At 45.0% G+C, this 17,927-nt stretch overlaps 1 protein-coding gene across 14 annotated transcripts in view; it reads right to left on the minus strand.

Annotated features, from left to right (window-relative positions):
- The window catches only part of DNM1 (dynamin 1), a 139,441-nt gene that overhangs the window by 52,319 nt on the left and 69,195 nt on the right, over positions 1 to 17,927 (minus strand). For 10 of the 14 annotated variants that reach the window (XR_015948764.1, XR_015948762.1, XR_015948763.1 and 7 more), the window contains exons 11-14: positions 13,208 to 13,294; positions 12,371 to 12,441; positions 9,093 to 9,144; positions 7,059 to 7,070 (exon numbers count right to left, since the gene is read on the minus strand). Coding sequence is in view for 8 of the 14 variants with exons in the window: in XM_088665335.1 (XP_088521461.1) it covers positions 7,059 to 7,070; positions 9,093 to 9,144; positions 12,371 to 12,441; positions 13,208 to 13,294 (222 nt within the window). In the remaining 6 variants the exon portion in view is untranslated. The remainder of the gene's footprint in view (positions 1 to 7,058; positions 7,071 to 9,092; positions 9,145 to 12,370; positions 12,442 to 13,207; positions 13,295 to 17,927) is intronic. The other 4 variants (XR_015948767.1, XM_088665336.1, XM_060270178.2 and 1 more) reach the window with 1 other exon arrangement.

Raw genomic sequence — 17,927 nt, forward strand, 5'->3', positions numbered from 1 at the left:
ACTGAGGGCTGTGGCTTGTTTCCCGCCACATAGCCGAGGGCTTCTCCACAATTACCGTTTGTCCGCTCTTTTCCAGGCATAGGTCTGTGCTTTGAAGCTCCATGTCTGGCTGCTCTTTCAGGTTTTCTGTGAACTGCTGGATTCAGCTTTAAAGAGTGGCTTTTCATGGGGCAAGCTCTAAAAAAAGGGCACTCAGATATGGAGCTCTAAAGCACAGACTTCCAGGAAAGCACAGAGGATAGCCCCAAGATGTAAAGCCAAGGTTTGGTCTTGGTTTCTTTGAGCAAAACAAATCATAGTCCCTGGGCAAAAAGGCTTGTGGTTTGTTGTCCCTGCTTGCACTAGAGAAGAAGTGAAGAGGAAGAGTAAGTCACCTGCACATTGACAATAAACCATTAACTGCAGTTTACTATGATGTGTGCACTGGGCTGTTCATAAGGCTGGGCTGTTCCATGTATCCTACTTTGCAGATGACAGTCCTCTATTTGAAAGTATTCTCTGAGGGCTGTCAAGTCCAAGTCCGGTTTAAAGATAAAGGAACCATGAAAAGGGAGCTGAGCCTTGAAGTTGCATATCAATGGCTAGTTAGCAGAACCTCGTCAGCAGACTGAGCAGGTGCAGAAATCACCTGGTGTCTTCTCTACTATGATAAGAGGTATCCTGTTTCTATTTAAATTATAGTAATTATTTCTAAATTTGCATTTGTGCATGTGAATTACCACATGCCAGCTTCTGTAATTCTTGAAGATTCTGTATTCTTGGACACCGGGCACTGTATCCATCCCCTTAATGGGTTATAAAACTTTATAATAAAGTTTTAGTGGAGGTATAAGTACCCAGACTCAAAGACATCCTGAACATTTAATTGCCAAATTTCTTTTGCAAACCAGTTTCTTTTCCATAAAATGGAACCATCACACTTTTTACCACACCTGGATTAAAATTTAGAAAGGTTGCAAAGGAATAGGGAGGTGGGATAAACTTATTATAAGGAATAGCTGCTCTGAAAACACCTAGAAGAAAAATCTGGAAGCCAAGAAAACCCTACTTGTTAAATAAAATAAATTCATCCAAGTATGCATGTGTCCTCCTAAAGGCCCTGAATAAAGAGGGGGGTTTTTTGTGGAGAGGGTTGTATTTGAATTCTTTCTTTCTTTCTTTCTTTCTTTCTTTCTTTCTTTCTTTCTTTAACTGCGGCCCTCCAGATGTTTTGGCCTACAACTCCCATTATCCCTAGCTAACAGGACCAGTGGTCAGGGAACATGGGAATTGTAGTCCAAAACATCTGGAGGGCCGAAGTTTGGGGATGCCTGCTTTAACTCATGGGCTATACTGTATTTGAACAATCATCTCTCAGCTTAACAACAAGATATAATATGAAGCTATAATTTGATGTTGGCTTAAGATCCTGGCTTGTTTTGAAGCCATTAGCCACAGTTTCCTGGTTCAGATGAAATGGAAAACTATGGTTAACTGAAGATTTCCTCCTGACTCAATGGATCCTGGTGCAAAAGCAGGAGTGAAGGGCCAGAATGCACAAACCATCCCACTCCACTTTATTCTTACTCCTCTTTCTTTATTATTTCTTTCATATTGGAGAGGCCCACTTCTGCTCCCACTGCAACTTCCTGGTTTTAATCTTCTTATTAATTACAGCTATTTTTTTCCAGTTATACTCAGAAACAGAATAATTATTAACACATGAAGGGAAGCAACATTACAGAAAAGTAAACTTCACTGGAAGGAAAGCATTATGAAGATGCGTTAAGATATTACGGCATTACAATCACTTATTTAAATAAAGATTGTATATTTGTTTACAAAGATAGTGAACTTAACTCAAAATGTTTACACTGCCTCCCTTCCCTTGACACTTCAATCTTCATTTGTTTTGCTATCTCTGTGATTTTGATTCCAGAGAGCGAGATCTAATGCTGGATCCCCCTTTCCTGCTGCCGTGGAAACATTGGGGGGGGGGCTGCGAAATCCAAAGAACCCAAAGCCAACATGCCCCCAAACCAGGAAGAGATTTAGAGCAGCTCCCAAGCTAGTCTGAATTTTCCCTTGACAAAAGAAAAAGGGCAGAGGAGTTGAAGGGTGATCTTTTGACCTCACTTCTGCCCTGCCAGTGAGACCTCAGCAGGGGTTTGGATGGGCAGTTAAACTGACACACACCCAAACATATAATTTAGGACTGCACAGTCATTGGATGAAAATATATTTCATGTTGTTGTTTAGTCGTTTAGTCGTGTCCGACTCTTCGTGACCCCCTGGACCAGAGCACGCCAGGCACTCCTGTCTTCCACTGCCTCCCGCAGTTTGGTCAGACTCATGTTCGTAGCTTTGAGAACACTGTCCAACCATCTCATCCTCTGTCATCCCCTTCTCCTAGTGCCCTCCATCTTTCCCAACATCAGGGTCTTTTCCAGGGAGTCTTCTCTTCTCATGAGGTGGCCAAAGTCTTGGAGCCTCAGCTTCAGGATCTGTCCTTCCAGTGAGCACTCAGGGCTGATTTCCTTCAGAATTGATAGGTTTGCAGTCCATGGGTCTCTCAAGTCTCCTCCAGCACCATAATTCAAAAGCATTAATTCTTCGGCGATCAGCCTTCTTTATGGTTCAGCTCACACTTCCATACATCACTACATTAATTTAGCAATGCACATATCAAATGTAACACCACAATTTATCTTTCCAGTTTTTCCATCGTCTATTTAACCTACATGTGGAATAAGGTAACAGCAAAACACATGTGTTTGTACTGGTTCCCTTTAAGGCCAACACAGGAGGAATCTACCATATCTTTGGCAAACCTCTGGGCCCACCGGTAGATGTCATCCTTCCACATTTTTATGTGAAACTATTTCCTGCCCTAACTTCTAGTTCTAATAAAACGTAAGAGACTCCTTTGTTGCCTTGGAATAATTTCAAACCCAGGTCACAGTGGTTTTTATTTCTGGTTGAAATAAAATCCCTTAATGGGAAATATTGAAATAAATAGAACAGACTCATGATTCATTTGAAGCTCTAGTTCATCTAGGCATCCAGTTCTTTCTTCCCTGTTCCACTTCAACAAGTATTGTCAAGCCATGTGTACTCAAGTTGAATTTATTCCCGGGCAAGTCTGTTTTTCCTATTTATAACTCTGCTGGTGTTTTAAATACACAGTGTATTTGTATGCTAGTCTATATTAAAATAGGGTTGCATCTTTTAGTGGTGAGCTGCTCTACATTTGCAGCTTGTGGTGTGACTTTAAGCATGCCTAGCATCCATAGCTGCCAAGTTATCCCTTTTTTTAAGGGAAATTCCATTATGCTGAATGGGCTTCATCGCGAGAAAAGGGAAAACTTGGCAGCTATGCTAGCATCTTTGCTTAAAATCCCTTCACACAGCCACATATTGCACTTCAGCAATTGGATTTTCGGTGCTTACAGCCTAGTGCATTACTGCGAAACCAGCTTCCCATTTGCTCCATTACTACTGCAGGTCCTATAGAAAGCAGGTTCCTTCCTCCAGGCAGAGTGAGCCATCCAGGCTGCACCAATTATTGCTCTCTCCAGGCATGTAAACTGTGGGGGAAAGGACGCAGCTGCCGTCCAAGTTAGGTGCACAGAAAACAAAGGGACACAGTCCTTCCACCAAACTGCAGGAAGTAATGGCCACAATAATTCTGGAATTCTCTAAGCAGAAAACATGAATTCTGCAACCAGAATAAAGTATATCTGCAGCCACCCTCTGCCCCATGGCACGGCTTATAGCAGACTTAAGACCAAACACAGCTTCACTAGCCATCTATTGCTGCATGCTATATGACTGACAGCTGTCATGTTCATTTTTCAGCCCAAGGCAACCAGCAACAGTAAGAGGATTATTGAGCCACCAGACATGGCTGGTATGTACTGCTGGCTGAGTTGTAGAAGCCAAACTTACAGGAACAGCATCCTAACAATTGAGACAATATCTCTGGCCTACTTCATAGCAGTACATGCAATAGCAGCAAATCTATAATTTTGGACAGAACCTTATTGCTAATCACGTTTAAAGGAGGCAGATGTCGGGGAGGATAGTTTAAACAAATGTAAGGGGGGGCAGAACCCTCTTCCCCATCTACTAGTCTTCTTCAGTCCACCAGGAGTCCTGTGTCCAGTTTTGGGCACCACAGTTAAAGGAGGATATTGGCAATCAGTGCTGCATAATGGTTAGAGTGTTGGACTAGCACCTGGGAGACCAGGGTTCAAATCCCCACCCAACCATGAAGCTCATTGGGTGACCTTGGGCCTAACCTACCTCGCAGGGTTGTTGCGAGGATGAAATGGGGAGGAGGAGAACCATGTACACCACCTTGAGATCATTGGAAGGTAAAAGTGGTATATAAATGTAATAAATAAAATAAAATAAAGTAAAATAAATGTGCAGAGGAGGGCGACCAAGATGATCAAGGGTCTGGAAACCAAGCCTCTATAGCTCTATGACTGCCTGAAGTCCACTTTCCTTGCACCCATGACCTGATACAAGAAGTGAGCTCAAGTGGGAGAAAATTGCTTGGGAATTCAGTACCCCACGCCTAGAAACCCTATGGGTACTTTAAATCACACCACCTCCCTGACATGATTGATAACAGACTGGTGTTTCTGTAGTTTGGACCTGAAGGTGACACCACATATTATGCAGCAGACATGATTGCTGTGGCAACAATGGCACTATAATGGTTACCCTCCTGCAGACACTGTGGACAGGTAAGTGATGTACCTGTGACTTTAAGCCAGAGGAGAGAGGAGGCAGATCAGGATCTACAGGCAAATCACTGAACTGCAGGAGACTGGTAAGGTTTTCTAACTTGCAGTTGTGTTGTAATAGCAACAGAAAAAAATCCTCTTTTGCACCCATGCCCCCAAAATAGGCTGCTAGGATCACTGATCTGTATTCACTTAGATGTAAATATATATTTTAATATGCAGGCTAGACTAATTTATGGCTCACTGGATGGAGAGGATCCCTGGGCAACAAGTCTGCAATCCAGTTATGGTTGGTGGACCTTAAGGGTCCTGGGTTTTGTTTTTTTTAAAAAAGTGCATGGAGTCTGCCCATTGCTGTTTCAAACACCTGCATGGGCATCTATGGGATTAAAAGGTGGAAGCTGTTTGAAGATGCAGGTATGTTGTTCATGCTGTATTTGTTTGCTGCAGGAAGCACGGGTCAACCCACAGCCATCACATCTGCCATGGAAGAAGCAGAGTCACCTCATTTACTTTTTATTTCATTTGGAGCAGGATTTCTACCTCTTAGTTCCAGATCTCCCTGCAAGTCTTTTCTAAATAAAAAAATACAACCAGGCCTTGGGCTGATTAATATTCCACAGCCTTTTAAATGTGTTTGTGGGGGGGGGGGTTGTTGTTTTGCTGTAGTACTTTTATCTCATGTTTTTATCTTGTGAACCGTCCTAAGATATTTAATATAATAATAATTTTATTATTTGTATTCCACAAATCTGACTGGGTTGCCCCAGCCACTCAGGGTTGCTTTCAGCATATGCAGAAACAGAGTAAAACATCAAGTATTAAAAAACCTCCCACTACTAGGCTGCCTTCAGATGTCTTCTTAAAGTTGTTTAGTTCTTTATCTCCTTGACATATGAAGGGAGGGAGTTCATCTCAGTGCTTTTTTCTGAGGGGACACAGGGGTATACGCATACCCCTAAACATTTTGTGAATCTAAGTTTGGCCTCATTGAGGGGCGGTATTTCAATATGAGTAGGAAAATGTGAGTACCCCTAAACATTTTCTTAGAGAGAGAAAAAAGCACTGGTGCCACAACCAAGAAGGTCCTCTGCCTTGCTCCCTATAACTTCGCTTCTCGCAGTGAGGGAACCGCCAAAAGGCCCTTGGCGCTGGACATCAGTGTCTGGGCAGAACGATGGGGGTAAAGACACTCATTCAGGTATACTGGGCCGAGGCCATTTAGGGCTTTAAAGGTCAACACCACTTTGAGTTGTGCTCGGAAACATACTAGGAGCCAATGTAGATCTTTCAAGACCGGTGTTATGTGGTCTCGGCGGCCACTCCCAGTCACCAGTCTAGCTGCCGCATTCTGGATTAGTTGTAGTTTCCGGGTCACCTTCAAAGGTAGCCCCACATAGTGCGCATTGCGGTAGTCCAAGCGAGAGATAACCAGAGCATGCACCACTCTGGCCAGACAGTCCGTGGGCAGGTAGGGTCTCAGCCTGCGTACCAGATGGAGCTGGGAGCCCTGGACACAGAATTGACCTGTGCCTCCATGGACAGCTGTGAGTCCAGAATGACTCCCAGGCTGCGCACCTGGTCCTTCGGGGGCACAGTTACCCCATTCAGGACCAGGGAGTCCTCCACACCCGCCCGCCTCCTGTCCCCTACAAACAGTACTTCCGTCTTGTCAGGATTCAACCTCAATCTGTTAGCCGCCATCCATCCTCCAACCGCCTCCAGGCACTCACACAGGACCTTAAGCATCCTCACTGATTTAAAAGAGAGGTAGAGCTGGGTATCATCCACATATTGATGGACACCCAGCCCAAACCCCCTGATGATCTCCCCCAGCGGCTTCATATAGATGTTAAAAAGCATGGGGGAGAGGAGGAAACCCTGAGGCACCCCACAAGTGAGAGGACAAGGGGTCTGAACACTTATCCCCACCACCACCACCACTTTCTGGACACAGACCAGGAGGAAGGAGCGGAACCACTGTAGAAAAGTCCTCCCAGCTCCTCTAGACAGTCCAGAAGGATACTATGGTCAACAGTATCAAATGCCTTTTGATGAAGGATGTTATATAAATCTAATGAATAAATCTAATTATTATTATTAATAATAATAATATTAATAATAATAAAATACCCATTTTCACTCTGTTCACCAACTAATGACTTTTGCTCCCTCATTTTCTGTTCTGACGGACATAGTATTAGGGTTTTCTGTACTTTTGTCTCCCTGCCCCGTCTGCAGCCAAGGGAGGCGTCCCAGCTTCGCCCCAGATGCACCTAAATTAGTACTTGTTAGCACTGCACATTGAGTGGCCTTTTTACTCACCAGGATCTCATCCTGCAAAAAGAGGGCCATAGCAACAACAGCAGCAGCAGCAAAGACAGGAGCAAAGAAAGGAGAAATCATTACTCAAGAAAGCGGGAGGAGGAGGAAGAAACTAGGCTCCAAAAATAAAGGGGGAGGAGGGGAAAATATAAATATATAACAAAACCAAACATTTATCACTAGAACCTTTTGCTAAATCAGCACTCTAGTTGCAAAAACAGCAAAAAGACCACATCACAAAACAAAATATGCTTAGGTAAAAGAGGGGGGGGGTGTTTTGTTTTTAAGCACATAAAAGTGAAATAGACTAAACAGGTCTGCAGGGTCCCACCCACCCCCATCCTTTTTCAGGGCCCCCTCCTCTCCCACTTGGGTGGTAGAAAGTGGCTGGCCTTGCCTGAGAAGCAGTGAAGTAGCATTTTCAGAAAGGGCATTGGCCTAAGTCCACCCAGTGGTAGGTCTGAGGTTATATTCATGTTACACATTTATATTTATTTTATACCAATTTAACTGTCACGGCTTCCTTTAAAGAACAGCAAGGATTGTAATCTGGCAACACTCTGCTGAAGGTTCATCCAACAGAAAGCCGAACCCCTGATCACAGGGTTGATCCCTCAGCAATAGGGGGAAACAATTCTGTGTTTTAAACGTGCCGTAAATGGATGTTTTGTCCCATGATGGCACAGGGGCCTGTGGTGTAGGAAGTTCTTTACCCCACCCAAACAGGGCCTGAAAATTTTCAAACTCATAAGAACTTTAGAAGATTGAATAACACCCCAGATGTTTCCTTTAAAATGCAACCTTGTCAGCCTTGGGTATCTTGTTCTCACGTAATTCTTTGGACAATAAAGGTTGTATCCAATGCTAAATGTACACAGAGAAGACCCACTGGAACTGAGAGACGCGGCAGGCTGTGTTCACATGGCTGTTTATACAGTTTCCATGACGTTTCTCAACTGTTCCACATTACATTTGAACTTCCACAACATGTAAAATCCACTTCCAAAACTAGTGGAATGTAGTGGAACTATAATGGAATATAGTGCATGTTTAACACTCAGTTCCATATTATTCACAAATGGGTTTTTTTCTGGAATCAAAAAACATGGAAATGAGCACTAAACTTGTACTAAATTCTGCTTTTGTTCCAGAAGTGGCTTTTGAGTCATGTGAAAGCTCAGGTATGAATGCAGAATGTTAGAGAAGAGTCATGGAAATGGAATAAACTGCTATGTGAATGCAGCCTAGCTTAGGTCCATTAATTTAAATGGATCAACTCTACAAAATACTTGTATTTGGCTACAACTCTAAGCCTGTAAGAAAGGACCATGCTATTCTTAATTTTTGTAAAGTGCAGAGAATCTTTAGAAATTCAGTAATAAAAATAAAAATCACAATGAGCACAACTGTTATTCTAGTATTACTGTTAATATTATGCTCTTTGGCCACATTGAAGTCAATCTGAAAATATAGTAATGGCTAAATTCAGTCCTACTCATTTCAGTAATACTTATTCCCAGGTGGGTGGAAAGAATTAAAGCTATCAATTACCATTATTATTATTATTATTATTATTATTATTATTATTATTATTGCCACTATCACCATCCACAAGGTTATCCCTCCATACACCATGCAGAGACAAGTACAGTATACAACTACCAGTGAAGTATAAGACTATAACAAAAGTGGGTTGTTTTCTTTAAAAAAAAACCATTAGGAAGTGTGTATCCAACAATTAATTCAAGAAACTTATTTCAGGCCAATCAGCTGAGCTAGCAGGCAACAATACAATTAAAGTTTTATCTGATTAAGTTTACTAATGAATATGAAAGCCCTATTCAGGATTACCCTCCAGGACCCCCCTACCACCCTGGGTATGGAGTAGTTTGCTTCAGTGAAATGGGTTCGATGAGTTGACATTTTGTTTCCTTCTGGCTTCCAAGATGTGTTAATGAAACTTCCACTGCCTCCTGCAAAGCAAAGTGCATATCCATCCCAAGGCTTTAAAAGATAGCCACAAAAGGGGCTTACCTGATTCCCAGCTGTTTTCTTCTTGCTCATCTGGCTACTCCTTTGCTGAGCACTGCACGAGAAGGAGGGGGGAAAAAAGGCTGAAGACATTTTTCTTTCTTTCTAGTTTTGACTCTCTTGGGGCGGCTCATATGAGTCCAGATTTCTTGGCCTCTGCTTGAATTCCACGTTTAGCCTGAATTTCTCTCTCTGGAGGGGAGAACTTTAATTTTTATCCCCCCTCCCAACCCGTTCTGTGATCCTGATGAAAATACCCCCCCCCCCACATACACTGTAGGTATTATTCCCAGGAAAGAAGTTCCCATTGCCATCAATAAGAGAACTCAGATCTTGCAACGCTCTTTCTTAAGTGGGTAAAGGTAAAGGGACCCCTGACCGTTAGGTCCAGTCGCGGACAACTCTGGGGTTGCGGCGCTCATCTTGCTTTATTGGCCAAGGGAGCTGGCATTTGTCCGCAGACAGCTTCCGGGTCATGTGGCCAGCATGACTAAGCCGCTTCTGGCAACCCAGAGCAGCGCACGGAAACGCCGTTTACCTTCCTGTCGGAGCAGTACCTATTTATTTACATGCACTTTGACGTGCTTTCGAACTGCTAAGTTGGCAGGAGCAGAGACTGAGCCATGGGAGTTCACCCCGTTGCGGGGATTCGAACCTCCAACCTTCTAACTGGTTTAGACCACAGCTCCACCCACATCTAAAGTGGGTAACTGCTACTAATTCTCAGCACACAAGGTCCTCTGCTTGTGAAATTTAGGGTGCAAATTTAGGGTGTGCTGTATTATAACTGCTATTTCATGGGACTTCTAAAAATAATAATGGAAGAAAGGATATATTTATACATCCCAGGTGTCTTGTGCAGATAAGACTGTCACCTTTTACCAAATGTGCAAAGGAACAGAAAAAGATGGGAATTATATTGGTAAAACTACAGGCAAACATACATCATCCAGCTCACCACAAAGAACAAAACCTGGTATAATATTGTATGGAGTTCTAGAAAAACATGAAAATGGGCTCATCCTCACTTCCTGTGCCTAGAAAGCATGAGTTTGAATGGTTTTACACATGATCTGTGGTTTCTAGGCATGGATTCAAGTGGTTTTGCCTTTGTCTTGCCACTTTCCCTTGGAAAACCTGCTCTTTGATGCTAAATCAGAACAAACAGCAATTAGCGGGAAACCTGCTTGCCATTCATTCCGATTCAGCCCTAAACCATGGGTTTCCCCAGGGGAAAGCAGCAGGGTAAACAGAAGTGTAAATGAGCCCCAAGTCTTGTGGCACCTTAAAGTTGTTTAATAATAATAATAATAATAATAATAATAATAATAATAATAATAATCCTATATAATAATGTCCATGTTGTCCCTGCGTCCAGATGTCCCGTGTGTCCCTGGGTCACTGCGCATGTGCCCCAGGGATACAGGGATTGGACAGCAGAGACTGCGCGCGCGCACTCTCCCCCCACTCTGCCTCCTCCAACCGCCGCTCCCGCCGGGGTGGAGGCCGGCGAAGGCCTCCTCACAACCCTCCCTGGCCGTGAGGAGCGGCGGTTGGAGGAGGCGGGGGGGGGAGAGTGCGCGCGTCCTTCCTGTCGGCGGCTGGGGGAGAGGAAGGAAGGAGGAGAAAGCGCCGCTTTCTCCTCCTCCGTTCCTGTCCCCCTGCCGCCGACAGCAAGGACGGGTCCCAGGGTTCGGAGAAGCGCTGCGCAAGCGCTTCTCCGAACCCTGGGATGTCTGCTTCCTGTCGGCGGCTGCGGGAGAGGAACGGAGAAGGAGAAAGCAGCGCTTTCTCCTCCTCCGTTCCTGTCCCCCTGCCGCCGACAGCAAGGACGGGTCCCAGGGTTCGGAGAAGCGCTGCGCAAGCGCTTCTCCGAACCCTGGGATGTCTGCTTCCTGTCGGCGGCTGCGGGAGAGGAACGGAGAAGGAGAAAGCAGCGCTTTCTCCTCCTCCGTTCCTGTCCCCCTGCCGCCGACAGCAAGGACGGGTCCCAGGGTTCGGAGAAGCGCTGCGCAAGCGCTTCTCCGAACCCTGGGATGTCTGCTTCCTGTCGGCGGCTGCGGGAGAGGAACGGAGAAGGAGAAAGCAGCGCTTTCTCCTCCGTTCCTGTCCCCCTGCCGCCGACAGCAAGGACGGGTCCCAGGGTTCGGAGAAGCGCTGCGCAAGCGCTTCTCCGAACCCTGGGATATCTGCTTCCTGTCGGCGGCTGCGGGAGAGGAACGGAGAAGGAAAAAGCAGCGCTTTCTCCTCCTCCGTTCCTGTCCCCCTGCCGCCGACAGCAAGGACAGGTCCCAGGGTTCGGAGAAGCGCTGCGCAAGCGCTTCTCCGAACCCCAGGATTCTAGCGCCCGTTATTGAACGGGCTGAAAACCACTAGTAATAATAATAATAATTTATTTATACCCCGCCCATCTGGCTGGGTTTCCCCAGACACTCTGGGCGGTTTAAGCGTTCATGAGTTAGGACAGGGGTCCCCAGACTTACCGGCGTTTGGGCCGGTTCCCACCGCGCCGATCGCGCGGCGGGCTGGAGGACGGGGGAGCGCGCACCTGTGCGGGCCGGTGGGCGGGGGAGTGCGCGCCCGTGCGCATGCGCACGGGTGCTTACTGGCGCGGCGGCGTGCTTCCAGGGTGGAAAAAGCGCCGAAAATCCGTTGTGCGCATGCGTATGGGCCTCCCCCGACCCGGAGGTGCACCAGAAATGACCTCTTCCGGGTCGGGAGAGGCCCATACGCATGCGCACAAAGGATTTTCGGTGCTCTTTTCCCGACCCAGAAGAGCGCTGCCGCACTGCGCGCCATAAGAGCAGGCGGCGGGCGTCGTCGCGGGCCGGATTGGCACGCCAATTGGGCCGCATCCGGCCCCCGGACCGTAGTTTGGGGACCCCTGAGTTAGGATCTACTTCAACAGTTGCATGAAGTGTATTCCTGAGCTGATGGCAGAAAAACTCATGGGAAATGCAATGCAGAAGATAAAAACCATAATTAAAGGTCCTCCAGAATCTTGTTTTCTTGCAGGTCTAATGGCGCAACTTGTCACCAATGCAAAAATAGTGCATTAGTGATGGATTTATTCTGGACTGTCCACACATCCTTCTGCTTTATTAGTTGTTCTGTATGATTGCCATCTGTAGGGGTGCACAACAGCACAACGAAAGTGGGACAATACAGTCTGCCCAGAACATTTTAGTCTTTAAGGTACCACAATATTATTTTATCCTTTTTGCTGCAACTGCTACTCCTCCAGAAAAAAAGCATGTCATCTCCGCATCGCTGATGCTTACTTGGCAAATCCAATAAAATCTTCATGGTTTGTGTTCATGTAGGCTAGTTCAATGTCTATCAGGAGCATGACCTGGGGAGTGAAGATAAGAAGAGAGGAATGAAACAGGGGTTATAGGTGAAGCCAGTTACTAGCTGTATTAATGCAACGTGCTCCACGTGGGGCTGCCCTTGGGCTTGGTTTGGAAGCTCCAGCCGGTGCAAAGTATGTATCGATGGGGGTATTTGGCTGACGACATGTGACCCCTTTAATAAATACAAGGACCCACCAAGCCAGGTTCAAGGTCTTTGTATTTATTAAACCCCTGGACAACTTAGGTACCAGTACTTCAAAGTCTGCCTGAACCCTTCTATCCCAGCTCCATCACCGAGATCATCTGCAATAGCATTGCTGGTCGTTCCCCAGATTGGCAAGTCTCATTTGACAACAAGAGACCGAGCCTTTAGTTGCATCAGCCCAGGATTGTGGAAATGCTCTGCCAATAGAGACTCAGCTGGCACCTTCTGCCTCAATTTTTAAACGCTTACTGAAAACCTTTCTATCCCATCAGCTTTGTAGACCACCACCAGCTACTGCTCTTCCTCGCCGCTCCTGCTACCTCCTTGCTTGAGAGGCAGAGAGGTAGGCAGGCAGTGACACCCACTGATTCTCCTTCTCAGCATCACCAGTAAAAAGTGGGTGAAAAGAACAGTTTGTGACACTGAAGAAGAGCAGCAGATCTGTTTGTGAGAGAGGGGGGGGAGGAGGGGAGGGGGCCCTTTCAAGGTATTAGCCCATGCCTATGGCTTGAGGCTGGTTGTGTATGTGTGTGTGAAATGAGAATCCCCTCCACACACACCTGATCTTTGGTTCTGCTCTCTCGATCGCGGATGTGGGTTGTAACAATTCGTTCCATTTCCTCCCGTAGGTGTGGGTATTGGCTGAGCTGCAGAGGAAGAGAAGGGGGGGAAGAACATGTGCATATGGGGAAATACAGGGTGGAAAGAGGCCAGGAAATTACTGCTGCTACCACCACCACCGTTCAGTCCTCATCAGAAGATCTGGTAGTTGGGGTGGGGTGGGATAGGGGAGATATAAAAAAGAAAAGTAGCAGAGAGATTTTCCAAGTTCCAGCCATGATACAACATTTGTTCTTCTTTACATCGTAGCCAGCATCTTGGTCTGGTTTGACATGTTTGAGAGGCAGCTTTGCTGGAACTAAATCCCCCTATTCTCACCAGCAGGAAACGTTCTGCAGAACAGCCATCTGCAAATGTGTCTTCTCAGATTATTCTTTTGGCCTCCAGATCTGAATTCATTTTATTTGAGGGATGTTTGAAATCTGGGCTCCATGGCCAAGTTTCAACCTCCTGCAGGGGTAGCCAACATGGTGCTCTCCAGATGTAGCCAAAATGGCACCCTCCACATCCCAACAGCCCCAACCAGCAGGACCAATATCTGGGATGACCAGTCCAACAACATCCAGAGGTTACCACATTGGTTACCCCTGCCCTACTGTGTAAGGCACATAGTAGATTCTCTGCGGAAACTAAGTGTGAAGATATAAAATCTTAAGAAAATGCATCTTATGCCTGACCTCATCTCAGGATGCTACAAGCAGTGGTTGATACAATTTAGTTAGTACAGCTATCATTAACCTGGACCACTCAGTTAATTCCTAAATTAAAGGCACCAGAATTTAAGACTACTGTACCTGGAAGTTATACACTATTGACCTGTAGCTGTCTACTCCAACCTTCCTTAACCCAGAATCTTCCAGATGTTTTGGACTCCAGATGCGCTGGCTGGGACTAATGGGAATGGTAGCCCAGCACATCTGGACAGCAGTAGCATACCATTCAGCAGTCCTAGTTGTGCTGGGACAGCCAGGGAATTAGTAAAGCCACCAGAGTTTTTGATCCAATCCCTGGGCACCCCGATTTCTCCCTGTCAGAGGACAGAGGCTGCAGAAGCAGTTCCTGGGGGAGCAGCGGTGTTGGGAAGGAGGCATGCTGTTTGTTTTCATCTGCTCAGGGCACATCTGCAGTAGCATTTCCCACAGAGACAAGGAACTGCCTCCCGCACTGCCAGTTCCCAGCCCCATCAGCCCTAATGGGCTATGCTGCAACAGTTAGAATTGGTGGGAGGCACTACTGAGGGAATTCCCACCCCAGGGGCTTAAAGTGGTGGTGGCAGACCAGATTCATGGGAATCTGCATTTAGGAATGAACAGCCTGGGCATCATGAGAGGGACTTAGGGCTCTGCCTCACTATCTGGGTGATGGAAGGGACTTCAGGATAGGCTCCCCCCGTGCTACCTGGTTAATCGAGGGCCCAGAGAGGGAGGCGTGGACATGTAGCTGCACCTCGAAATATGTTTATTCTGCTCTCTCTTTCCGTTGCCTTTTCCCAACCCTGATAAGCAGTGGTGTTTTGGTGTGCAGTCCTGACTTGCACAGAATGAGGCATCAAAAGACATCATCTCAATTTTCTTCTCGGGGATGTTAGAAGATATGCAGTAGGCTGGTGCAAGCTGTTTTACACTCTAATTGTAAGTGTAAGGAGAGGAATGGCTAGTTGTGATCACTAGTGCTGAGATACAGGCATTATGCACATGCCAAGGACACTCTCCCTTAAACGCTAGCACTGGAAATAGTTTTTGCATAGTTCTTTTGGAGACGGAGACCGAAAGAGCTGCACCTGATATCAATGTCTGGGTAAATCCTTGGAGAGGAAAACAGCATCTAAGCTGCTAAAATCATAAGAAATACTTTTGCTCATAATAAGGCCTGAAGCACCACTGCACATGTCAAAACATTGCCCAATTAAAATCAAAGCAGAAGTGAACGTAAAGTTTAAGGTGATCTACACAGATTGAGTGCTTTGCTGTTTTCTTCATTCCCCCAAAGCTGGATTTTTGTGAGCAGCATTGGGGGGGGGGTGGTTGGTTCCAGAAGCACGTTGTATTACATTGCAAATATAAAGGCAAACACTAAGGAGACAATTTATGATCTGAACATGAAGTTGATAGGCAAGATTATAATTGAATATGAAATGGTTACGGCCTTGTGCACACTTACCTGGAAGTAAGCCCCATTGAAAATAATGAGATATGTAAATGATATGTTTAAAGTAGATAAGAAAAAAGGATTTAGTACAGAATTTTCAAGGTCTGAAAGGGAATTATTAGGAAACAATGAGAAGTTATTATCTAGCATGTATAAACTGTTGCTAGAATGGCACACAAAAGACGAAGATATCAAATCAGTAATGATAAAATGGGCACAAGATATTGGGCATAATATCCAACTTCTGTTTTGGGAAAAATTATGGAAAGAAGATCTAAAATTCACAGCATGCTGTTCGTTGAAGGAAAACTATATGAAAATGATGTATAGATGGTATTTAACACCAGTAAAATTAGCTAAAATGTATAAAAATGCTTCCAATGTATGCTTGAAATGTAAAGAAAAAGAAGGCATGTTCTACATATGTGCTACAAGATAACTAAAGCATTCTGGGAAATGATATATAATGAACTGAAGAAAATGTTTGAAATAATATTTGTGAGGAAAAACAGAGGCTTCTTTGTTAGGCATTTTAGGTACAGAGATTCCAAAAGAGCAGAAAAGACTATTTATGTATGCGACAACAGCAGCAAGAATATTACTGGCCCAGAGATGGAAAGAAGATAAGGTTCTAACTAGAGAAGAATGGCTAATGAAGATGATGGACTATGGCAAAATGGTAAAATTGACCAGGAGAATCAGAGATCAGGTTGAGAAGAAGTTTAAGAAAGAATGGGAAAAATACATAATTTATTTAAGAGAACACTGTAAACAACTAAAAACTTTGGCAGGATTAGAGTAATACTTGTACAAAACACAATGGAAAAAGGTAATAACATTGTTAACAAATTAGATAAGAAATGGATAAGCTGAAAGAAAAAGGGATTGACACTGAAAACTAGAGTAGGGCGGTGGGAAGTCTAGGGATTCTGAAAATCCTAAATGTGAAAGCGGACAATATGTTTAAATTGAAATATGTTACAGTATATAAAACTCAATTAAAAATATTCATAAAAAAAGGAAAAGGAAATAATGAGACTTCTGAGAAAATGTGCATAGGAAGCTATAAAGCAGTCAGACAAGGACTGGACATGTTCGTGTATATGAAGTATGTTTCATTGTGAATCTTCTAATTTTTAAGGGCAGCCACAACTGAAACATTTGACATTGCCAAGACTGGAATGTTTGAATATTTAGCTGCTTATTGCTTTAGATCAGGGAAGGGCAAGCTGCAGCCCCCCATAAGAGCGTAAGAGCCTGCTGGATCAGGCCAATGGTCCACCCAGTCCAGCGTCCTGTCCTCAAGGAGCCAACCGATGCCTCTGGGAAACCTACATGAAAGATTCAAACACAAGAGCGCTCCAATTTTGTTGAATATCCATGAGTTCTAGTGTTATGAGAGTGGGAGAAAATCATTTCTCTATGCACTTTCTCCATGCTATACATAATGAACTTCTACCATGTCACCTCTTACTTGCTGTCTCTCTAAACTCAAAATCTGACAATGCTTCAACCTTTCTCTCCATCTCCTTTATCGTTTTGGTTGCCATTTTCTGAACCTTCTCCAATTCTACAATCTCCTTTTTGAAGTGAGGCGACCAGAACTGCACACAGTAACAACTCTAGGTGTTGCTGTGCTTTTATCATCTTTTTTGACTGGCCACGTTGACTAGGGCTGATGGGAAACCTGCTTCAGACAGAGGAAGAAACATCCTTAATTCTTGCTGGTTGAGATAGAAGGAACTGTGCCAGAAAAAGCCCCAGGAAATTGGAAAATCTTTCTCAGCTTTTTTTTGTTGGAAAAATAGAAAAGCAATAACCATCTTAGTGACACAAAACAAACTACTCCAATCTGTGAAATGCTCTCAGTTTATTCAAAACTTCGACTAATTGATAAAAAAAATTCAAACAAAACAGAAGGAAAGGAAAACTGTCATAGCCATGTTCACCAGAACTCATGCGGGGGAAACATCACACCTAGCGCATGCATGGGGTCAAGCAATGCTGGGGAAGAGCAGGCACACCACGGGACACCACGCCCACAAGGGATCATGCGTCAGGATGCAAAGGGGCAAGGTGGGGAGGCAGTAGCACAACGAAGCACCCAGAAATGCCATGATTCCGAACAGGAGAGCAGGTGAAACCTAAAAAAGGGGGCTGGCTTGGAAATCGGTTCTCAAATATTTGCCATGTGCACATTTCCCTCTCCTGGACTTTCACCATCATGTCCTTTATTCCAGACAGTTACTCCCTAACTTTGGAACTTGCTTCCATGCTATGGAACTCACAGTGGACAACCTCAGACCACATCTCCAATCAAGTCTCTGCTTCTTCCTCTCACCTCCCTCTGCCCTCGCTTCTTCCTCTACTGTTCTGACGGCTGCCTTGCGCAGGTCCTAGCTGCCATGTTTCTTACATATGGGTTGGTGCAAACTGCTGAAATGGTTATCCTAGGCCTGGCCTAGAGCTAGCAATTACTACTGTGCTTTGTAAGTGGAAGGTTGGTGACTA

Source organism: Zootoca vivipara, chromosome Z2, assembly GCF_965207765.1.
Source record: "Zootoca vivipara chromosome Z2, rZooViv2.hap1.1, whole genome shotgun sequence".
Lineage (NCBI taxonomy): Eukaryota > Metazoa > Chordata > Lepidosauria > Squamata > Lacertidae > Zootoca > Zootoca vivipara.